The sequence below is a fragment of the Choloepus didactylus genome, chromosome 7, assembly GCF_015220235.1.
Source record: "Choloepus didactylus isolate mChoDid1 chromosome 7, mChoDid1.pri, whole genome shotgun sequence".
NCBI classification, from domain to species: domain Eukaryota; kingdom Metazoa; phylum Chordata; class Mammalia; order Pilosa; family Megalonychidae; genus Choloepus; species Choloepus didactylus.
Window position 1 is genome coordinate 112,761,252 of NC_051313.1, and position 25,448 is coordinate 112,786,699.

Consider the following 25,448-nt stretch of genomic DNA (forward strand, 5'->3'; position numbering starts at 1 on the left):
AGACACATAATACATTTTTTAAAATGGGCAAAGGATCTGAGTAGACATTTCCCAAAGAAGTTATAGAAATGGCCAATAAGCAAATGAAAAGATGCTCAACATCACTAGCCAACAGGGAAATGCAAACCCAAACCACAATGAGCGGCCACTTCACTCACACCCACTAGGAGGGCTATAATTGAAAAGACAAACCAAAACAAGTGCTGGATGTGGAGAAGCTACAACACTCATATATAACAGGTGGGAATGTAAAGCGATATAGCTGCTTTGGAAACTACTCTGGCAGTTGTTCAAAAGAGTTACCATATGACCCAGGAATTTCATTCCCAGGTATACACCCAAGAGAAATGAAAACATATGTTCACACAAAAATGGGTGCTGAAGGTTCATAGCAGTATTATTCATAATAGCCCCAAAGTATAAACAACCCAAATCTCAATCAACTGATGAATGGATAAATAAAATATGGCAGATCCACACAACAGAGTATTATTCAGCCATAAAATGGAAAGTGTACTGATACATGATACAACATAGATGACGTTGGAAATGTTATGCTACGTGAAAGAAGCCAGTCACAAAAGATCACATATTGAATGGTTCCATTTATATGAACTATTTGAATAGGCAACTCTGTAGAAGTAGAAAGTAGATTAGTGGTTGTTGGGGCCAAGCGAGTGGTGAAAATAGAGAGTGACTGCTAATGGGTACGGGGGTTTCTATTTGGAAAGATGGAAATGTTTTCGAATTAGATAGTGGTGATGGTTGAATAATATAGTGAATACACCAAAAATCACCGAAGTGTACACTCCAAAATGGTGAATTTTATGTTATGTGAATTATATCTCATGTTTAAAAATGCCTACCGCTGAGTACTTTTATATCCAAGCTTTCACTATTATAAATAAGCTGCAATGAAGATCTTTATACTTGAATCCCTACTGTATTTCTAGTTATTTCTTTAGAATATGCCTAAATTCAGAATTTTTTCAAGTTTTATTGGGATTACTGATTAAGTAATATATACAACATGTACATGGATAAAATATTCAGTATTACACTAAAAAAAGTTTTCTTCCCACTCCATTCTCTGGTTGCTTTCCCCAGAGCAATCTACGATATTTTTTTTCACATACCTTACACACAATACACCTTAATCTGTGTGTTGTTTTTTTCTTCATTTAACAATAAATCCTAGATAAAGCTCTATATCGGTATATAGAAAGCTGCCTTGTTCTTCCTAAACAACAGCATAGTATACCAACATATGGATATATCATAATTTATTTAATCAGTTCTCTATTACTGGATTCGGATTCCAATCTTTTGTTATCAATATCCTTTCACTTATATATCTGCCTGCATCCCCAAAATATTTATTCACAGACTTCCTAGAGAAAGCAAAGAAGACTAGGGTTAACTCAGCCTGATGTTTTAGCTGGCTTTCTAAATAAATTCTGATGTTACTTACTTTTGCCTCACATTTTAGAAACTATGCTTCAGGATTTGAATGCATTTTAATTTAACTTCCTTCCTGACACTTCTTAATGTCAGTTTTTGTCTGCCACTTTCATTTTATTTTTATCATTTTAACTGTCCCACTACTGAAACAACTGAAAAAATAATCAAAGTGGATTACTGAAGAATCATATCCACTCATGTTATTTTAAAGTCAGACTATTTTATTAACTTACATCTTATTAGCACTCTTACAATTAAATATATTATGAAAATATCATGTACTTAATCTAAAAATTATAATATTAAGAATATTTTTTAAAAACTTGTTATTTCACCACTATCATCATTCAAAAGCCTAAATCTGATTTTTAATAATCTTCTCATTTCATGTTTCCTTTTGTTAGCAAGTCAGTATTTTAACTATGAAGAATCAACCTGATAAGACATTTTTCCTCAATACTATATCAGAACAACTACGGGGGTATATTTTCCTCTTACAAAAAAAAAGTCCTTAAAAAATAATTTGAATATATAATCAATCTTACCTGCAAATACAGTTTGTCCGCTTTCAATTTACTTTCCAATTTTAGCAATCTCTTTGCCTGTTCTGGTACATCCAGCTTCATTTTTAACATGCACTTAGTTTCCCGAACAACTTCCATAATTTTGGGATCAAAATTAACCAGCAACTTTCCTGTTTCTGGATGTCGCACAAAAAGCGTGGCTTGTAACGCTACAAACAAACAATTGCTGATGTTACTTATTCTGGTCTTCTTTTCTCCTTTCAGTTCTATCTACATTTCTGTTTGCCCACTGAACTACCAGCTTCTTAAGGACAGGGACACTATCTTTGGATATCCCACCGGTAGGGCACAGGCCCTGGCACGCAGTCAGTGCTCAAACACTTTGGGATAAATGAATGCACAATGTCTGCAGAGCCATGAAATCAGAGACTAAAAAATTGAATGATACCTAACAGCCTTTGTGCTATGGACTAATACTTCTGAGTAGATCTAAGAGACCTGTAATACAAGGTTAATTTATTTTTACGGATTGTGATTTAGCCCCTGGGAGAGAAGTGGCAGATGTGCAGAACTACAAAAATATGACACACCTCATGGATTTCAAAACCTTTCCCACCCTTCACCTCAAACTGGCTTATTTAAGGAAGTTTATATGAATGAAATCTCCAACCTGAATTTCTGATAATCAGCCTCAATGTCAGTAAAAATATTTATTAAATGCCATTGAGTTAAGGAACTCCTAGAATGCAGAGGAAGATTTTTTTTATAATATACCCCACATGAAATCATTTATATTAATAGGAATTTTTAGATATGCTTTTTATTATGTATTGAAATACATGGTTCTTACCAAGTAGCTTTAGATTATTTGTTATTCTAACATGAATTACTTCTAAAGGCAAAATAATAAAACACTTACAGACTAGTAAGCACTAGCTTGAATTACATCTTATATTAACAAACACTAGTAGTAACACGAGAATTACATCATAGTCACAGTATCTTCCAAACCTCACATTACTTTATATAACTGTGGCTACACCAAATTTTTAGTAAAATAAAATAGTCTGAAAAAACCCTTGAAGCTAGTTTACTTCTACTCACCAGATAAAACAAATCTTAATATGGGTCTTAATGATGCAGATTTCAGGAGGATTTCAACTAAAAATTTTATCCAAGTCATTTGGAATCTTTTTAAAGGTTGAGCTAGAAACCATTTATCCTTCCAAGTAAGATCCAAAATAACTTTTGAACATTCACCTAGAGAAAACTATCTTCCTCAAGCCTGTCCTGAGCCTGCTTGAAAGGACAAAATGAATAATGACAGATTGGAAGTGTGTTCCAGGATTGACCAAATGTTTCAATCCTTGTGAATCACCATCGGAGAAACTTCATAGAGCAACCAACTAAAGCAGGCCCATACTAGGTCCTCAATTACTATTCCAAGTTCTTATATAATTAAACATAGTCTTTCAAACAAGAAGCCTTTCACAGCTTTCCTTTTTCCCAGCTTACACTCACATAAAATAATTTTACTTTATACAGTTTGTTTTATTTGTTACCATTTCTCATGGGTATCAATCCATTGCAATGAGTATATATTACATACCCAATAGGAATTAACTGACATTCTCAAGGGAAACAAACTTTCCAGAAAACTTGATGAAACTGTTATTTATCAAGATTGCCTGAGCTCTACTTATTGAACTTTAAAAATATTGAAAGATCCCCCAAGCATGCCTGACTTTGTTCAGGGCACTCTTAGAAGAAATTTATATGGTTAAGAGCATGGACTCGAGCCAGATTGCCTAGGTTTGAATCCTGGCTCTGACAGTTATTACCTGTATGACCTTGGGCAAGTCAATCTCTCAGTGCCTCAGTTTTCTCATTTGAAAAATGAGGATAATAGCTCCTCGTAGGTGGCTATGAGGATTAAAGGAATCTGTATTTATAAAGTGCTTAGATAAAGCCTGGCACACAGTAATCAATTAAGTGTACCATTATTTAGGCAATACAAAGATGAAAAAGACATAAAGAGTATATCCTTGGAAATGTAAAGAAAGTTACAATTCATGAGAGAAAACTATAGGTAAAGTGTGTGGAGGACTCTGGAGGAGGAAGGCATTATTTTTTGCTAGGGAAGGGCTCCATATTTCAACTGCTAAAAATTCTTTTCTGTACTTTCTGTAATATGAAATTTAAGTTTCTCTTGGTGCTCCTTTAAGAGTGTTGCTCTATTAGCATGCTTTCCTCAAGATCCATAGGGTCCTATCATACATATCACCCAGAAAAGGCTGGCCTGGCCAAAGACTGAAATGGCCTAGTAAAGGTGCCAGAAGGGGACAACATCCTGCAGGGTTGTGGTGCTGTCCTCCAGGATGCAGGTAGGCAGTGAATTGATGGCCTCTATATAGTGCTGGGTCCCCAACAGGGAGAAAACACAGGTTCTGGAACCAAAAGGCAAAAGTAGTGGTGGCCTGTCTCACCATCACTTCCAGTGACCCACTTGCAGAATTTGTGCTTCCTGACCCTGCAATTCTATGCTCTGCTGAAGTGGAGATCCTGGCTTTGGAGGGAGGAACATTTCCACCAAGGGACAAACCATGCCTAAAGTTTTGACCATTGCCTGGGCATCTCATGCAGTAGACCAGCAGGTAAAGAAAGGAGTGACTACACTGGCAGGGAGAATCAGCCCTTATTGTCATAAGGAGGTAGAGTTGCTGCTTTATATATGGAGCTAGCTACTGGAGTGTTTCTCATTGCTTCCATATCTGATGAGATTAGGAAATAGCCAACTGTGGCAATCACAGCCTGACAAGAGAAAGACAACCAGGTGCTAAACCCCTTCGGGATGGAGGCCTGGATGACCCCACCAGATAAGCAGACCAGCCAATGTGCTAAGGGTGAGGGAAATCTGGAATGGGTATTGGAGGAGGGGAAACAGTAAATATCAGTTATGACCTTGGACCACTGCAGATGTGGCAAATGGGATTTTGTGTCTCTCCAAATCCTGGGGATTAGGGGTTGGAATACCAGTGGAAACCCAGAGAGGCTTATGAAATCTAAGAGCAGAGGAGACCCATGCTCTAGCCCAACCTCACTTCCTAGATGGGCCCTAGAAAAGCAGCAAAGACCTCAGATTATCCCTCCAAAGACCTCAGATTATCCCTCCATCTGGCCTGGTGTAGGAGGTAAAGGCATGTCCTTGTGGAGGGTTTAGGAAGAAGGGCCCGAGAGAGCTGCACAGGATCCCATGGACCCCAAACTCCCACAGGAAGCAGCAAAATGTTTCCCAAGCAACAAAGAGCAATATGGACACAGATCAAAGAGCTACAGTTGAAAGCTTCTGGGCAAGGTTATGGATAAGAGCTTAAGGTTAAGGTTATGATTAAGGGCTTAAAAGTTAAATGCAAGAACCTTAATGGATTGACAATAGTGTCTACGCAAAAGCAACAATGTCCCAGGGGATGCCAGCATGGATGGATGGGGGCTAGAACCATCCCCAAACATCACACCTAAATCTGCCCCAAAGCCTTGGCACCACATAACCCCTTCCACTCAGACACAACTTTTTACAAAGCTCAAAAACAAAGACCAGTTAAAGAAAAAGAAAAAAGGAAGGAAAGTGGGAAGGAAGAAGAAAGGAAAAGAAAGGAAAGAAAGAAGCAAGCAAGCAACCTGCAATTCTTTCTCCCTTGACTGAGACTGAGATATGAATCTACAACATGACAAAACTACGAAATATGAATGAGTTGAATATGAAAACCTTCATAAATCTATGCAAAAATATCTATAATGAATCCTGATGTTTACTGTGTTTCAGGGGAAAGTCATAGTTTAAGCATGTCAACTTTAAGGTCATGACAATTTTTGCTTATAAAAATCAGAGTATTAATAACTGTAAACAAAGAAATAATTGTATCATCCCCAAATCTAAATTTTAACCTTCCTATGAGTATGTAAAAGGAATATAAAAGTTCTCCAGAACCATGAATTCATTCAAAATCACCCAACTCACACTTTTTAGCCCCACTGAATAGCCTTATACATACCATACTGTAACTGTGAAATCTCTCTGACCCAGGCTGTGTGATAGACCACCTCAAATTCCACCAGAACATAGGAAATTTTGTTATATTGACGAATGACAGCTTTACCTTCCAAACTTGACAAAATTTCTGAGTTTTTCTGTTTTTTTAAATGAAAAGAAAATTTAAGAAGATTGCTGATTATTTTCACATCCAAACTGTAAAACTGTATATATTTTAAATGACAATAAAGAATTACACTACCAATTTAGATTTTGCCTTAGAGTAAAACAGAGATGGGGAAGATCATACAAGCTAGAAAAAGAATTAGAGAAAAAATTATCAGTAGAAAGGGGAAATTAGAAAAGAAAAAAAAAAAGGGATTGAAAAAGTGAGGTCTCTAGCCCCACAGCTAGTTCCAGGCATTAAGAGGCTCTACCTTCTATCCCCTCCCTACTTTTCTGGACAAGGTAGAATCGTCTGATTTCTCTGAACTGAGATCTTCTAAGTGTCAGTCAAATTCCCAAATTCCAGCAAAAAAAAAAATTGATTATATATCAAAGAATAGAAACCAAACTTCTTGATGTAAAAATTGAAAATTTTAGGTTTCAATTCCCATATGTCAAACAGGGCAATCTCTGCCCTACTATAGGATCTATCAGCAGTGGAGTTTCCACTCCAGCTCTTGTCCAAGGCCAGGATTCTAACTCATCATTTTTTTAAATATTCAGAACAATGAAATAAATTAGGGCAGCCAAACAGAAACTTAATATTCAATAATGCTTAAATAATAAAATTACTTGGGAGACTATTGTTTTATAGTAGTGTGCTGGTTTGAATACATTATGTCCCCCAGAAAAAGCCATATTCTTTGATGCAATCTTACGGGGAAGACATATTAATGGAGATTAAGTTGGAAAGTTCGGATTAGGTTGTTTGCACAGAAATGCGCCCACCCAACTGTGGGTGATAACTCTGATGAGATAATTTCCATGGAGGCATGGCCCCACCCATTTAGGGTGGGCCTTGATCAGTGGAGCCATATAAATAAGCTGATGGGCAGAGGGAATTCAGTGCAGCTGAGAGTGAACTTTTGAAGAGGAGCTACAGCCAAGAGGAATACTTGGAAGAAAGCACAGGAGCTGCAGATGAGAGACAGTTTGAAGATGGCTGTTGAAAGCAGACTCTTGCTCTGGAGAAGCTGAGAGAGGACAAATACCCCAAGTGCAACTAAGAGTGACATTTTCGAGGAACTGCAGCCTAGAGAGGAACGTCCTGGGAAAAAGCCATTTTGAAACCAGAATTTTGGAGCAGACGCCACCCATGTGCCTTCCCAGCTAACAGAGGTTTTCCAGACACCATTGGCCATCCTCCAGTGAAGGTACCCAATTGCTAATGTGTTACCTTGGACACTTTATGGCCTTGAGATAGTAACTGTGTAACCAAATAAACCCCCTTTTATAAAAGCCAATCCATCTCTGGTGTTTTGCATTCTGGCAGCATTAGCAAACTAGAACAAGTAGTTTTGTTCTGTAGTTAGGTATAAGACACAACACCAAGGCAACCAGCTCTGCTCTGTTAACTCTGTCTTTTAAAACAAACAAAAAACAATACAGACAAACTGGTAGTTTCCAAATGCCAACAGGGCCTAAGACCATCCTGATACTTTTAACAAATTTTATAATCTTAAGGCTACAGAAGGTGAATATATTCTATGATATTCTGCCAAAGGTCTCCATCCTTCAAATAAGACTATATTCTTTGAGTATATCCTCACCTTCACTTAAACATATCAGTGACCAATCTGTCCACAGATAGAAGTACTTTATTATGTTATCAAAACAGCTATTTTTAAAACAGACTTTATAACGTGTCCCGAGTTATAAAAAGACATAAAGTTATAAGATTCACTGCCTTCAAGATAACTGTAATTAAACTTGCTTATCAAACATGAAAGAATTGGCTTAGTCTATCTCAAGCATATTTATAAACTAAATTTTCTTTGCCTGGTAAAAGAATTGGCTCTAACTATTTTATTGGACACAAATATTACTGGATAAAATATATTTCTTGTATTAAAATCACTATAATCCACATATTGTAAATGTAATTTCTGGCTTACAAAGAAATAATTGATGGGCTCACTTATCCGGCGATAGAGCTGCCTCACCCAAAGTATTTTTCCTGCGATAGGAGGCATATTGCGAGCAAGAGGGGGATCATCTTTTTGAGAATGATAAAGCTGTAATTAAAGAGCTGATGTTAATGTCTGAAATTCATTACAATGGAGAAGGCAAAAAAGTAGCTATATTTGTACTGCTGTTTCACCATTATTTGCATGTTTTATGCACAGTATGTGATCAATAAATATATAAATGTACTTCAGAGATGATAACCTGAAGCTCAGAAATTATGATATTTACAATATATCACACTGAATTCTCTCTTCCCCCTTATTTCCCATCACATGTATATTTTTTCTGCCCTTATTCCGATTTTTAAGGAGGTATTCAAAAGAGGAAGTACATAGCTGCATTATATCTGTCATAATATTCTTTCCATACACAAAAATATTAACTGAAATGGGCATTGCTATGTACACTTGGATACTGTTATGGAAAGACGGCTCTTAAGAGCAAAGAGGTAAATCTGGCTATCCAGAGACATACACTGTCAGCGCCTTCCCACATATAGGGGGAGTGTCAAAGGTACATAGCAGTGAAAAGATTGCTCTGAAAAGCTTGGCACAAGATAATGATGCCAAATACTTTCAGAAATATTTTCCTTTTGTACCAATGTACCATTCTACTTATAAATATGCTGCTTGCCTTCTTTGTAGCTTCAAGTTCAGCCACATAACACTGAAGAATACGCTCAATTGTGTGGTGTATTTCTAATTGAAGACAGGGAATGTTCAACTTCTGAAATCTAAAAGTAATTGACATGATTAATTAAAAAATAAATGAGGAATAAACTTAAGAATTATTGCTGCAGTACTAAATATCCATTTATTCATTTGACAAATATTCATACCAGGCCTCAGACATTGTGATAGGAGACAGTGATGAGCAAAATGGATGTGGTCCCAGCCCTCCATTATCCTATGGAGAAGGCAATTACCCCTTAAGAGTTGCATAAATAATTATTTTAATTACAAGGGTGCCAGGAATGCATATAACAGGGGAATAGCTAAATACAGAGAGTCAAGAAAGACTTCCTTGAGAATGTGACATTTAAATTGAATTTTAAAACATGAGTGGGGAGTTGACTTAGCAAAGATAGAGGGGAGCATACTGAATGGACCTTTGCCATAATCATAATAAAGAATTAGTAAGCCAGGTGGTTTGATGTGCTGAGCCCTCGATTGTGGGACTTGCCCTTATGAAGCTTGTTACTGCAAAGGAGAAGCTAAACTTGCATATAATTGTGCCTAAGAGTCCCCCCCAAGTACCTCTTTGTTGCTCAGATGTGGCCCTCTCTCTCTCTAACTGAGCCACCTTGGCAGGTGAACTCACTGCCTCCCCTCTACGTGGGACCCGACTCCCAGGGGTGTAAATCTCCCTGGCAACGAGGATATGACTCCTGGGGATGAATCTGGACCCAGCATCGTGGGATTGAGAATATCTTCTTGACCAAAAGGGGATGCAAAATGAGATGAAATAGTTTCAGTGGCTTTGAGATTTCAAATAGTCAAGAGGTCACTCTGGTGGACATTCTTACGCACTATATAGATAACACTTCTTAGGTTTTAATGTACTGGAATAGCTAGAAGTAAATACCTGAAACTACCAAACTCCAACCCAGTAGTCTGGACTCCTGAAGACGATCATATAATAATGTAGATTACAAGGGGTGACAGTGTGATTGTGAAAACCTTGTAGATCACACTCCCTTTATCTAGTGTATGGATGGATGAATAGAAAAATGGGGGTAAAAACTAAATGACAAATAGGGTGGGATGGGGGGATGGTTTGGGTGTTCTTTTTTTACTTTTATTTTCTTACTCTTATTCTGATTTTTTCTGATGTAAGGAAAATGTTCAGAAATAGATTGTGGTGATGAATGTATAACTATATGATCGTACTGTGAACAGCTGATTGTATACCATGGATGATTGTATGGTATGTGAATATATTTCAATAAAACTGAATTTAAAAGAAAAAAAGAGTAAGTCAGAAAGTGTTTCCAGTGAGAGACAAAATGATGCACAGAAGTATTACATGATGATGTTCTGATAATAAAATGAATTGATACTGGCACAGTACACACTTAAAAAGAGAGACAGAGAGATTACCAGGAACATGGTACCTGCCATCTGTATATGGCTGCTTCAACTCTTACAATGGCCTTATAAGAGGTAAGTGGGGCAGGTATGATCCATTATTTTGAAAACATGAATCTGTGGCAGCCAGAGCCAAATGCATGCCTGTTACTCTCAGGGGAAATTCCCAAAATATCCCTGACACATTTTCAAAAGGGTCATGAAACGACCCCAGACTCTGGAAGAGAAGTGCCTCTTTCCCGGCTCATTGTCCCTCTTATTGGCACTTTCTTGCCTGTTAGAAAAGCACTGCTGTCAGGAATTGAGGGAAAGGAGGATGCAAGAGTCCTTGGGTAGGGAAATGGAGTGTTTTGAGATCTGCTATTTTAGATAATTTTATTTTTAGAAATTCAAATTCTTTCAGACTGTAGCATTAAACATTATTTGTTCCCTTTCCAGTTACACCTATGAAATTAACCTCAAACATATTACATACCTGGAAAAAAAAACAGGTGAAACAATTTCATTTTCCAATGGACAGACTTTCTGCTATAAAATGGTACAATGAAAAATATCATACTGTTTCAAATTCTCACCATTCTATTTAGAGGTAATTAAAAGTTTAATGTGTAGAAGTTCTAAGGTTTATGTTGGAGAGATTTTCAAAAACACCTTATCAGAAATTGTATTTTCAGATTTAAAGTGATCTCACTAGAAACAATTCTGTCTAAAACATTTTAAATACCTTTGAAGCAACTGAAGAGCCTGCTGAGAAGATAGGATTTTTCCAAAAGTAATGTTCATAAAAGCCTGTATCTGTATCTAAAATAAAATATTAATATTTAAACAATTTTTGGTATTAAGGATATTAGTTTTGTTTAACAATAATGAATGCTTTTCCTACAGAATGGCAATAGCCTTCAACATAGCCATCAGCTAAGTATCTAGAGCCCTGCTTTGCAACACAGGTGGCCACTGGCTACATGTGGCTACTGAGCACGTGAAATGTTACTCCTTGGAAGTGAGATGTGCTGTGAGTGTAAAGTTTACACTGGATTTCAAAGACTAAGTATGAAAAATAAATTGAAAAACATCCCATTAATGACTTTTATATAGATGACATGATGAAATTAAAATATTTTGGTTGTCTTGGGTTGAATAAAATATATTATTAAAGTTAATATTTCCGGTTCCTTTTTACTTTTATTAATATGGCTACTAGAAAAACTTAAATTACATTTGTGGCTTGAATATGAGGCTCACTGTTTACTGGATATTGCTGATAGAGAATTCATGAAAGGAGTGACTATCCCTTACCAAACATGTTTCTTCGGGATATTTAGAATTTCAAAGCATGCTGGTAGACCAAGGTAATGACATTATAGACACCCATGGCCCATACGTGTCATTTTCTAAACACTGTTGCTCTCAGAAACCTCTCTGCCACTGCTAAGGAAGAACAAGAAGCAGAAAATGTTCTTCCCAAAACTCCCACTATCTCTGGCAACGAACCGCAAATTCCAGAAACCCAAACGATGTAACTGAAGCTTTCTTTTTTGTAAATTACTTTTACTTATAGAGCCATATTAGTCTGATTCATTAATGTATACCACACCCATTAATCAAACATAGGAAAAGGAAGGAAAATTAAAGCACTGAAACCTAAAGCAAATTATTTAAATATGTCTTCTAAATTTATTGGAAGCTACTATTTTCATCTAAGACCACAGTAACACCTTTATAACATATTTTCATTAATAAAATCATAAAAATGAATTTAAAAAGGAACAAGTTTTTTTTTTTTAAAACCAGATTCCCATTGCCATAAAGATTTAACCCCTAAAGCATTCTGGAAGCAATCTCCACTCTGTCCCATTTAGCCAAACACTAGAAGTAATAATTAAAAAGTGATGTATCTTAATATCAAATAGTCTAACTTCCAAAAACTAAAAGAAAAGTGGTTTTGTTAGAGTGGTAGAATTTTAGGATCCTTCTTATGTATACATCTTATGTATATTGCCCAGATTCCATTTAACGTGGCTTTAAAGAGTTTTTAAAAAAATCTAACAACTCACCATCATGCCAAGAGTCTCGGAGGCAGAAAGTGGACAGAGTATATTCTTGTCCTCCCCTGCACCTACAGAGCATTCTGCAGCAACGAGGAGACCATCCCCTAGGGCTAATCCTGGACCTACAGTAGTTTTCAGTGAGAGTAACCGTGACCACATAACCCCAAAAGGTCAGAGAGCAATGGGTTACAGTCTCACCTGAAAGCAGTTTTACCTACTCTTCATCCTCTGGTGCCCTTGGTCTACTGACACAGAAGAGGAGGGCCTTTAGAGCTGTCCTCTCTAGCTGAAGAAGAGAATACGGACAGAATGGAGGGAGAGTTGCAAGGGGGAGTGGGATCCACCTTCCTAATCTGTTCTTAAATCTTTTCACGCTTAAAACAAAGTGGAAGGATTACAAATTCACCCCTAGACTGGAAAAATGACATGGGCTTCTTAGTACAATAAGAATCAACTGCAAATTTTAATGTAAATAAAAAATGAACCGTAGCTACAGAAGTCCTTCAAGCTTCTAGTTATTCACTGCTATTTTCTATTGAATACTCCTGTTTTTCACTTAAAAGATGGGAAATGTTTTGTAAAACAGTTAAAAATTATTCACATTTGTGGATTGAATTTGGCAAATATTTTTGAACTGGTAAATATTTTTGATCAGTTTGAAAGAGTAAGAGTAATTTATAACAAAAGAAATAGTAAATACATGAATGCCCATTCCTATTGATTACATTTCCGCTTTACTGAAGTAAAAGTACGTTTAATTGCTTACCTCTAAACCATTGATTTTTGACATGAAGTCTAAGAAATCTGTTTCAAATTCTGTCCTTCTTGGATCCAGAATGTCATATTGCTTCTTTTTAACCCCTTGATAGATATTTTTGAATTTTATTGCCATAATATCTATTCCCTCTATGGTAGAATTACTCAAGGCAGAATATGTTTGCACAATCATTATCATTTCTGTAATCTTAAAAAGAAAATCAGATATTAACAACCCTCCCTAGTCTAAGCTCTTAATGAATTGTTGACTGAAAAACACAAACCAATAAACAGGCCCTAGATAAAACCAAAGGAGATAAACTAGAAGACAAATCTCTGTCATCAGTCATTATTCTTCTGAAACTATGCAAGACAGATGACGTTCTATCACATCCAGATAGAGTTCAAAACCTCCCTGGTATCATTTTCCAGAATTTGTCTTTCAAGAGGAAAAGAGACTTGAGTAAAAGCCCTTGCAGATATCTAAACAGCTTCATCTTTTTGTTCTCAAGAATTCTTTGAAAATCATGCCACTGGATTCAAAGGCTTTACCATTTTTTGTGGCCCTAATTACGTTCTGATATGTAAAGATTACCATATATCCACACATGCTCACCCTATGACACCTGCACTCAGGTGAAGGGCAGGTCCAAGAAACATGAAGGACAGGTGCAACCACTTCTGACCACTAAAGAGCCCTGGGAAACCTTCACAACGTACTTTATTTTGGTACTGGCTGTCTGCATCTCAATATACCAATACCACCTACTTTACCAAAAATAACTTTCATGCCCACAGGCTACTCAGTTTCTTAATCTTCATCAGTAAGTCCCTATTTACATTCCCGCTTTAGAGAACAATGCCCAAAGCACTCCAGGGCTGACCCATTTGTCTGATGGCCAGACTTAAAATAAACCTGTTCTCAGGAAAGTCCTCCAAATTCTACACTACATGAAGACAACACAACTGGTCTTCCCTCACAGCCAACAGAATTCATACAAAGTTCCTGCACCTGTCAACCCAGATGACCATTTTCAGAGCAAATGTTGCTCTTACTCTACTGTTTCCATATACTTCCAAAAACCGTAGTCATCTTAGAAGCCATTCCAAACCTAGAGGAGATACAGGCCATTTAGGGGAATGATATACTGTTGTTATCATATACTGTTGCATATGCTTTATATAAACACAGAAACAAAAGGAGGGGAATCATGTCCAAGTTGAAATAATATCTGGGCCTCCTCCCAACACATACACTTCACTTATCTACACTAAAAAGCAAAAACAATTGAAGAACTCACACTAGCACCTCCACTGTTATTCTAACCTGCTAAGACTGCCTTCTACTCCTTACCCTCTGTGGAGGTTTGAAGCTATTGTGCACCCCAGAAAAGGCCATGTTCTTTTAATCCATTCCTGTAGATGCAGACCTATTATAGGTGGGACCTTTAGATTAGGTTATTTCAATTGAGATGTGACCCACCCCATTCAAGGTAGGTCTTAACCCTGTTACAGGAGTCCTTTATAAGAGGATAATGGACACTCAGAAAAAGCCGAGAGAGCTCAGAGAAACCCCAAAGAAGCTGAGAGACAAGGACACACCCATAGAAGCTGAAAGGAAGCCACTGATGCCAGAAGCGGAAAGCAATGAAACCCAGGAGAAAAGGACCAGCAGACATCAGCCATGTGCCTTCCCATGTGACAGAAGTGTCCCAGATGCTGGCAGCCTTTCTTCAGAGAAGGTATGGTCCTATTGATGCCTTAATTTGGACATTTTCATGGCCTTAGAACTGTAAATTTGTAAGCTAATAAATCCCCATTGTAAAAGTCAACCCATTTCTGGTATATTGCATTTTGGCAGCTCTAGGAAACCAAAACACCCTCCCCATCTAGCTCCAACAGTCAGAGACTGGGTGGAAGTCCTGTCACTAACATGGCCAGCTCCAAACCTCTATTCTGTTCATAGGCTGGCTGAGAGGTCATATTGAGGAAGAACTGGTAGTAACCCCCATGCTTAACCCTTCAAACTCAGCCAGCCCCTTTCGCCCTTCATACAACAAAGCAATAACATAAAAGCCAGTCATGGTAATTAACCATGACCATGCTCCTGGCTTGTTTATCATGGTCCTGGCTTTTTCACCAGCTCTTTTTTTTATCAATTTTTGACTCCTCACTATATTGACAAACAACTTGTTGTATTTGCTTTCCAACCTTTTCCAATTCTCAACCTTCTATGATTCCCTCATCTCAGTGTCACCCACTGAATAAGAGACTACCCACCACCAATACTAGCTTCAGTTCCTTAAATCTCCCTCCAGCAATACCAGCTACCCAACTGTGATGTTGAGCTTATATGTCAACCTGGCCAGGTTTTGGTGTCCAGTTGTTTGGTCAAGCAAGCACTGGCCTGATTGTTAGTGTGAGAACATTCCGTGGACTTAAATCATTGGTAAGTTGATTACTTCTATGGCTGATTACAGCTACAATCAACTGAGGAGATTGCCTTCTACAATGAGAGAAGTCTTGTCCGATCAGCTGATGGCTTTAAAAGGAGAACTGACAGAGAGTGAGATCTGGTTTGTTTGTACAGGTTAGTGTGAAACCCCAATCCATCCAGGGTAATTTGGGCAGAGGATAAAAATGTATTTGAAAAGCCCCCTTAAAGGACTGGGGAAAAATGTGGTAATATTAAAATTTACCCACCCAGGGAATTCCTTATATTCTCACAAACATTGGGGACGACCAATTTAGTAGGCCAAGCCCTCGATCTTGGGGCTTGCCCCTATGAAGCTTGCTACTGCAAAGGAGAGGTTAAGCCTACTTACAATTATGCCTAAGAGTCACCCCCAGAGCCACAGAACCTCTTTTGTTGCTCAGATGTGGCCTAAGCCAACTTGGCAGGTGGATTTGCTGCCCTCCCTGCTACATGGGACATGATTCCCAGGGGTGTAAATCTCCCTGGCAATGTGGGACATGACTCCCAGGTATGAGTCTGGACCCAGCATCGTAGGATTGAGAAAGCCTTCTTGACCAAAAGGGGGAAAAGAAATGAAAGAAAGTAAAGTTTCAGGGGCAGAGAGATTTCAAATGGAATCAAGAGGTCATTCTGGAGGTTATTCTTATGCATATTATAGATACCCCTTTTTAGTTTTTGTTGTATTAGAATAACTAGAAGGAAATATCCAAAACTGTTGCACTGCAAGCCAGAGGCCTTGATTCTTAAAGATGAGTGTATAACCATATGGTGTGACTATGTGATTGTGAAAATCTTGTGGTTCACACTCCCTTTACCCAGTGTATGGACAGATGAATAGAAAATGGGGACAAAAAAGTAAATGAGTAATAGGGGGGTGGAGGGATGGGTTGTTTTGGGTGTTCTTTTTTTTTCCCTTTCCTACTATTTATTTATCTATTTATTTTAAATTTTTATTGAGATTGTTCAGATACCATACAATTATCCAAAGATCCAAAGTATGCAATCAGTTGCCCCTGGTACCCTCATACAGCTGTGCATCCATCACCACACTTAATTTTTGTTCAATTTTCAGAACCTTTTCAATACTCCAGACAAGAAATAAAGTGAAAGACGAAAAAAGAAAAAAAAAAAAAAAAGAAAAAAGAAAAGGAAACTGGAATCCTCCCATATCCCTAATCAACCCCCCTCAATTGTTGACTCGTAGCATTGGTGTAGTACATTTGTTACTGTTTATGAAAGAATGTCGAAATACTACTAACTGTAGTATGTAGTTTGCAACATGTATATATTTCTTCCTTATATGCCCCTCTATTGTTAACTTCTAATTGTATTGTCATACATTTGTTCTGGTTTGTGGAAGAGATTTCTAATATTTGTATGGACATTGCCCACCATAGGATTCAGTTTTATACATTCCCCTCTTTTGACCTCCAACTTTCCTTCTGGTGACATGACTCTGAGCTTCCCCTTTCCACCTCATTCATGCACCATTTGGCACTGTCAGTTATTCTCACATCATGCTATCGACACCTCTGTTCATTTCCAAACATTTAAGTTCATCCTAGTTGAACACTCTGCTCATACTAAGCAACCGCTCCCCATTCTTAAGCCTCGTCCTATATCTTGGTACCTTATATTTCATGTCTATGAGTTTACACATTATAATTAGTTCCTATCAGTGAGACCCTGTAATATTTGTCCTTATGCATCTGCCTTATTTCACTCAGTATACTGCCCTCGAGGTTTTGTCATCAACCCATTTTTTTTTTTTAAGATAGTTTTGTTCACACACCATACATTCCATCCTAAGTAAACAATCGATGGTTCTCTGTATGGTCACATATTTATGTGTTCATCACCTTCACCACTATCTATATAAGGGCATCTACATTTCTTCCACAAGGCGGGAGGGAGAGTCAAAAGAAACAGGAAAAAAAATGACAGCTAGGAAGCAGCAAAAGGAAAAATAACCTTAAATCAAAGTAAAGAGTCAGACAACACCACCAATGTCAAGTGTCTAACATGCCTCCTCTTTTCCCTCCCATCTGCATTTACTTTGGTATATGGCCTTTGTTACATTAAAGGAAGCACAATACAATGATTCTGTTAGTTACAGTCTCTAGTTTACACTGAATGCCTCCCCATTTTTAACACCTTGCAAGGTTGACATTTGCTTGTTCTCCCTCGTTAAAGAACATATTTGTACATTTTATCACAATTGTTGAACACTCTAGATTTCACCAAGTTACACAGTCCCAGTCTTTAACTTTCGTCCTTTCTTCTGGTGTCTCACATGCTCCCAACATTCCTCACTCAACCGTATTCATAGTTATCTTTGCTCAATGTACTTACATTGCTGTGCTACCACCTCCCAAAACTGTGTTCCAAACCACGCACTCCTGTCTTCTCCTATCACTCTGTAGTGCTCTCTTTAGTATTTCCTGTATGGCAGGTGTCTTGTTCACAAAGTCTCTCGTTGTCTGTTTGTCGGAAAATATTTTGAGCTCTCCCTCATATATGAAGGACAGCTTTGCTGGATATAGGATTCTTGGTTGGTGGTTTTTCTTTTTCAGTATCTTGCCTCCATGGTTTCTGCTGAGAGATCCACACATAGTCTTATTAAGCTTCCTTTGTATGTGATGGATTGCTTTTCTCTTGCTGCTTTCAGGATTCTCTGTTTGTCTTTGACATTTGATAATCTGATTATTAAGTGTCTTGGCGTAGGCCTATTCAGATCTACTCTGTTTGGAGTATGCTGCACTTCTTGGATCTGTAATTTTATGTCTTTCATAAGAGATGGGAAATTTTCATTGATTATTTCCTCTATTATTGCTTCTGCCCCTTTTCCCTTCTCTTCTCCTTCTGGGACACCAATGATACATACATTCTTGTACTTTGTTTCATCCTTAAGTTCCCAGAAACGTTGCTCATATTTTTTCATTCTTTTCTCCATCTGCTCCTTTGCGTGTAGGCTTTCAGGGGTTTTGTTCTCCAGTTCCTGAGTGTTTTCTTCTGCCTCTTGAGATCTGCTGTTGTATGTTTCCATTGTGTCTTTCATCTCTTGTTGTTCTAGTTTGCTAATGCTGCAGAATGCAAAACACCAGAGATGGATTGGCTTTTATAAAAAGGGGGTTTATTTGGCTACACAGTTACAGTCTTAAGGCCATAAAGTGACCAAGGTAACACATCAGTAATCGGGTACCTTCACTGGAGGATGGCCAATGGCATTCGGAAAACCTCTGTTAGCTGGGAAGGCATGTGGCTGGCGTCTGCTCCAAAGTTCTGGTTTCAAAATGGCTTTCTCCCAGGATGTTCCTCTCTAGCAAGCTTGCTCCTCTTCAAAACGTCACTCACAGCTGCACTGAGTTCCTTCTGTTATGTCAGCTCATTTATATGGCTCCACTGATCAACTTAAACCCATCCTGGATGGGTGGAGCAACACCTCCATGGAAATTATCCAGTCAGCTGGGTGGGGTGCATTTCAAAGAAACACTCAAAGAATTACAATCTGATCAACCCTGATAACGTCTGCCCATACAAGATTACATCAAAGATAATGGCGTTTGGGGACATAATACATTCAAACTGGCACACTTGTGTGCTGCCTTTCATTTCCATAGATTCAGCTAGTTGTTTTTTTGAACTTTTGATTTCTGCCTTATGTATGCCCAGTGTTTTCTTTACAGCCTCTATCTCTTTTGCCAAATCTTCTCTAAACTTTTTGAATTGATTTAGCATTAGTTGTTTAAATTCCTATATCTCAGTTGAGGTGTACGTTTGTTCCTTTGACTGGGCCATAACTTCGTTTTTCTTAGTGTAGGTTGTAGTTTTCTGTTGTCTAGGCATCTGACCTCCTAGGCCACCCCAATCAGGTTTTCCCAGACGAGAACCGGCTCAGGTCACAGAAGGAGGAAATATTCAGTATCCGGTTTCCCTGATGGTTTTTCTTAGAGGATTGACACACCTGTGTTTTTTCTGCCTGGCAGGTGCACCTGTCAGCCTGTCACTGGCTGGTGTAAGAGGGTGTGGCCTGTGGCTCTCCTTCCCCAGGCTTTGGGGTCTGGTTCCGGTAAGGCAGGCAGTAGAGCTGGGCCCCTCCCTTTCCTCTTGGGAAGCTATGCCCCCTCCAAAGATGTCATCTGCATATCAGTAAGTTCTTTGTTTCTCTGACTCCGCTGGTCAAAGCGCTTTGATTTTAAAATGGCTGAGGCTTTCTTTACTGCAAAGCGCTGTGGGCTGCAAACAGCTGAGGCTTTCTCCACAGAGAGAGAAAGGGATAGAAAGCTCCCAGATTCACCCGCTGGCCAGAGACAGCACCTGATCCTCTGGGCTCCCCATCCTGAGACAGATATGTCCCCCGACTCTCCCAAGATCACTTGTCACCAAAAGCCTCTGTCTGCTTGTTGGGGATTCACTGTCTGTACTGAGCAGTGAGCAGTTAACATTAAAACCCCAGTTGGAGCTGGGCTGAGGTACACTAGCTCGTTTGGAGAGTGCTGCTCTCTAGCACTGCCAGGCTTCCGTGAGGGAGGGGCTCTCGGCTCTCCGCTCTCGGGCGCAGGTCAGCAGTTTTTCCTTACAGATTTTATGCTGCGATATTGGGCATTCCTCCCAATTCAGGTTGGTGGATGATGAGTGGACAGTCACGTTTGTCTCCCCACAGTTTTTCCAGGTTATTTACTAGTTTTTCGGTCATTTATGAATTGTTCCAGGGGGGGACTAACAGTCTTCCACTCCTCTCTATGCCGCCATCTTAGCTCATCTCTCGGGTGTTCTTATTTTTTATATATTTGACTTGGAGTAATGCATATGTTCAAAAATTGATTGTGGTGATGAATGCATAACTATTTGGTGATATTGTGAACAACTGATTGTACACTTTGGATGACTGTATGGTATGTGACTATATCTCAATAAAATTGCAAGGAAAAAAAGGAGAACTGAAGATTTCAGCAGTCAGAAGAGAGAATTTCTATCTTTACTTCAGCCAGCCAGCTTCTCCTGAGGAATTCATAGAAAACCTTCAAAGGGAGTTCCCAGCTTGCAGCCTGCCCTACAGAATTTGGACTTACATACCCCCACGGTCACATGAGACAATTCTTATAAAAATCTCATAATATTTACAGACATCTCCTGTTGGTTCTGTTTCCCTAGAGAATCCTAACTAATACACACCCTTCTCTTCTCTCCCACAAATACTCAGTGTGAGAAGAAAACAAAATTAAGGATAGAGCCCTGGGAAAAACCAATATTCACCAAAATTTACATGACAAGAAGAGAAGGAACAGCACTTATTCTTGGTCTTTAAGACAAACACTCAATGTATCTTCAAGTATCTACTTACAAAAAAAGGTGAGTCTTAGGCACCCTAAAGCTGACACCTAGAATTTTTTATTTGTTCATTAATGCTTTCCCCATCTCTGCCAAACTCTGAGATCTCATCTCTACAACCCCAACCTCAGTCCTGTCTGTCTGCCCAGCAAAATCACAGAATGTTTATGTATACGTAGTATATACTGGCCTAGAAAGAGACACTACTTATATACTTAGATATTCCACAACTACAAGGCTCTGCCAGGAATTGAGGCATTTCAGTTTAACACAATGGTTAAGAGCAGAGGTTCTTTTAAGTTCAAGTTCTGTAGGTATAGGTAGAATTGAGGTCTTGAGAGAGGTGAAAGTTTGCCGTAGCTTTTGTGTGACTGGCAGAGGGCAATAGCCAGGAATGAAACAATAAGTTATAATAAAATGCAGTTATCTGTGAATAATATCAAATAAGTCATATCAATAGTGAGACAAGAGATCTGGAAAAATAATTATCAATGTCTCTATATAAAGGAAATAACCAGAAAGGTGTGGTTGGGAAATGGAGTCCTGCTTACCTTCTCCAGTCTTTTACAGAAAGCTTCAAATTTTCCAAATATATACATTTCTGAAACTTCGAAAGATTTTTCCCCTGAGGATTCTAAAATCTGTTTCCTTGTTTTATGAAAAGACGTCTGATACTCCTTGAATAGAAAAATGCAGTCCTTTGAGGAGATTAAAAGAAGGGGAGAAAAAGACTGGTGAGACATTTGTTCAGGAGTCAAAAATTTAAAAATTCTATCCTCACACAGAACCCATATCACATCAACCTCTCAACAGGGACTTGTGTAACTAACATTAAAACTTGTGGTCTCTGCCTGTAAAATGAAAGACCTGTAGGAAACAATTTAGTTTTTTAATTTACATCATCCTCGCTATTTTCCCTTTACCTTACATCAAATTATGACATACACCATAAAATTTGTTTTTACATTTTCATGGCTAATTAGAACTCCCAGGAGGCCCAGAAATTATCTATCCAGACATCTCTATTCAGTTGACATCCACCTCTTAAATAACATTCTTTAAATATAGGTATAAAAGACTCTGCAATACTACTTTATCATGCAACCCTCGTTTCTCCACAAGAAGATGACTTCACTGCAGAAATCTTAATGTACAACTATAGCTGTATCATGATCCAGTTCCAACAGGCTAGTTGAACCCATTAGAAATGAAAAAGAAGACATGATCACAAAGGTCCAGTAGGAATTCACTGATTCCTACCTCCAAAATTAACCCTGGAAAAACTACAGAAGGAAACATGGAATCCAGGAAATAATAATAAAAATAGTAGTGAGAAACTCCTGTGAAGATGATGGGTTATCTTCAATCTGGGGATGGGAGTGAACAACAGTGATGAAGACAATAAAGGGAGAGAATATAAATAATATAATTAATGAATATGTTATTGAATAAGGCAAAGATTAGTAAAAGAATACTATCAACATTATGCCAATAAGTTACAAATTTTAAACAAATTGGAGAAATTCCTTCAAAATATAAACTTACCATAACTAACTCAAGAAGAAATAGAAAGAAGGGTCAAATAATAAGTTTACTAAAAATGAAGCAGTAATTTAAAAATATTCCCTCAAAGAAAATGTCAGGCCCAGTGGGGTGAAAGATGAGTACTGACTTCCAAAAAACAGATCACTTTGATTTTATACAAACTTTTCCAGAGAAAAGAAAAAGAATGAATATTCCCTCTATGCATTTGGGGTCTTAGTGCCAAAAAAAGTGACGAAACTATGAGAAAGGAAAATCATGGGCCTATCACCTTCATAACTATAGTTGCAATAAATCCTAAACAAAATTATAGCAAACTGAATTTAAGAGTGTTTAAAAAAAGGTATTTACATCATGACCAAGTTCAGTTTATCCTAAGAATATTAGAAGAGTTTAATTTTGAAAACCTGAAATGTCATGTATTACATTGACAGACTGAAGAGAAAAATCCTATAACATCTCAATAAATATGTGCACAATAACTTCAAAACTTATTCATAACTTAAAAAAAATCTCTTTTTTAAAACTAGGAATACAACTTCCCCAACCTGAACAAAAATATATATAAACCTAACAGAGCATCAGACTAAAGGGGGATGTGTTAAGAAACACTCTCTTCCAAAACAGGAAGAAAATCAGAATGCCAACTATGAGCACTTCTATTTAACAATATAGGGCAGTCATAGGCAATGCAAAAAGGCAAGAAAATGAAATTAACACTGACTGGAGTGAAAGATTGGGTCAAGAGTATATGAAACGACACATGAAAAGTATCTCTAACAGGCAACCATTGAGAAGATGAGGATTAAATTATAGCCTAAAAGGAGCATTAAATATAAAGGGAAGTACACAATGTTAATGAGTTCTTTTTATATTTTCACACTACTCTGTACAATGTTAATTTTAAAGTTAACATGTTTTGAGAATGAAGAAAGTAAACAAAACTGGGCCAATGGTGAAAGGTTTTTTTTTTTTTAATGAAAATAAACGTATTTATACAAACCTGAATTTTCTTTAGTACAACTGGTGTTTCCTGATCCCATACAGGGCTCATTCCTCCATCAGTAATATATGCCTTACATGCCGTTACCATTTGGTTTGTTACCTAAAATAAAAGTACAAAATAACCACAGGTAGAAAGAAAAAGAAAATTTATGTAATTTTTTTGAAATCACAAGTATAAAAATATTATAAATAACAAATTTACAGAATGACTTAGTCACAGAATAAAAAATCAAAGAAATATACTTTCCAAACAAAATAAGAAACAACCCAAAGTCACATTTAACTAATACGTTTAAGTCAATGTCACTGGAGGAATAAATTTCAAAGTCAACTATATTTTCCATTTTATTTCTCCTCTAGATAGGTCATGAACCACTCCAAGTTATGATTCTTCACCATCCTTCAATATACAGACTAAATACAAACTTAAACACTTCTCAGACAACCAAAATAGTGAAGAAAATAAACAGGACAGCCATTTAGAAATGGTCAGGAGATTAGACTAAGATGACAGGCTAATAACACAGAAATTTCGAGTAATTCCTAAAATATAGAAAGCACATGGGATCAGATCTACAGAAAAAAATGACTGTAGAAAGAACCAGAACCCAGTTCCAGAGAAGGCTACTGTGGAGGTGGAACAGTGCTGGGGAATTTTCAAGATTGGAGATGATGTGAGGTGAGCCTCAGTTGTAGGGGAGTACTGAATTTGGAGCAACTTGAAAAGGAGGGAAAAGTGACACATGCTAAAAAGACCAAGTCATGAATGTGGATGACAGGCTTGGAGAAGTGTGCTGTGCCCTAGGTAGTTATTGCTACCAAGGAGGACACAACCCAGAGACAAAGCTATTGGCACTCTCCTCCCAGCAGTAAGCCACAGAAGTCAGTCACACAACAGCCTGTAACAAGACACAACAAACAGAACAAAGAGGCAAATTTAAGGTCTTAATTACAAAGGTGGCAGCAACCAAAATTGCCAAATAATTGAAGAAAACAAATATATAACAGAGGCATTAAACTTCAACAAACAAAAGAAATACACAAAAGATATGCACAATACATTTTCTTAGTATCTTTTATTAACTAAATTAATTCATCAGAAAGATAAGCAAGGATTTCACATCCATATAAACAAAACAACTAGAGAAACTGGGAGTTAAAAATTTAATTGTTAGCTCTTCCAGTAGACCAAGGTGGATCTACTCCAGGGTGTCATTCTCCAGCAGAATTTTTGAAAAACTATCAAAAACTGGAAACACCAACTTCCTCAAAACTCCAGAAAAGTTAAAGGGTTGAAGTAATTGGATGAGGGCCAAATCAAGAAAACGCAGCTTGAAAAACGGTAGGAGAAGCTGTAGCATTTGCTGGCTCCTCCTAAACCCCTTCCCGAGGGCGGTGTGGAGCCAGCCTGCATGCACATAGTGGGTCCTTCGCCTTGTTCCAGAGGGAGCAAGGTAACCACTATGTGCATACTGGGGTGCCAGTATGTGGGGCCAATCTATTGGGTTTCAGCATGAAAAACTGAAATGGGAAACTCGCCTCTGGCTTGCCATCCCAGAACTTGCCCTGCAGGCAGAAGCAGCTTGCACACAGCCAAAGCAATGTAAGAAACAATTAACTCAAAGCACCCAGGCAAGGGAACACCTTTCTTAAAACATAAAATTGAGCACCCAGGAGATGGGGAAAGTCTGTTTCATAGAGTAGAAGGAACATTCAAATTCCTGATAATAGGGGAATTCCTAAGGCCCAAGCAAGCCCAAGCCCAGGACAAGACTCAGGCTCAGAAAAGATGGAAAAGACCCTGCACTTCACTTCAGCCATGAACTAAGCTTCTTAACAGAGCTAAATTCTGAAGGGGAGAAACCAGCCAAAGCAGAGTCAATTTGCAAAGACTGTGAAAGGTATTTTCTGTATCAGTTGGTTTGTTTCTGTTAGTTCACAAGGAAATTTCTCTAATATAACTAGCTGGATACAGACTGAAAGAACAGATCAAGG

The 25,448-nt window shown here is 37.9% G+C and overlaps 1 protein-coding gene across 2 annotated transcripts in view; it reads right to left on the reverse strand.

Moving 5' to 3' along the window:
* The window catches only part of DNAH8 (dynein axonemal heavy chain 8), a 323,187-nt gene that overhangs the window by 262,576 nt on the left and 35,163 nt on the right, over positions 1-25,448 (reverse strand). For both annotated transcript variants that reach the window (XM_037842901.1, XM_037842900.1), the window contains exons 10-17: positions 23,452-23,553; positions 21,458-21,604; positions 13,110-13,307; positions 11,020-11,096; positions 8,842-8,941; positions 8,136-8,255; positions 6,038-6,173; positions 2,007-2,194 (exon numbers count right to left, since the gene is read on the reverse strand). In XM_037842901.1, coding sequence (XP_037698829.1) covers positions 2,007-2,194; positions 6,038-6,173; positions 8,136-8,255; positions 8,842-8,941; positions 11,020-11,096; positions 13,110-13,307; positions 21,458-21,604; positions 23,452-23,553 — 1,068 coding nt within the window. The remainder of the gene's footprint in view (positions 1-2,006; positions 2,195-6,037; positions 6,174-8,135; positions 8,256-8,841; positions 8,942-11,019; positions 11,097-13,109; positions 13,308-21,457; positions 21,605-23,451; positions 23,554-25,448) is intronic.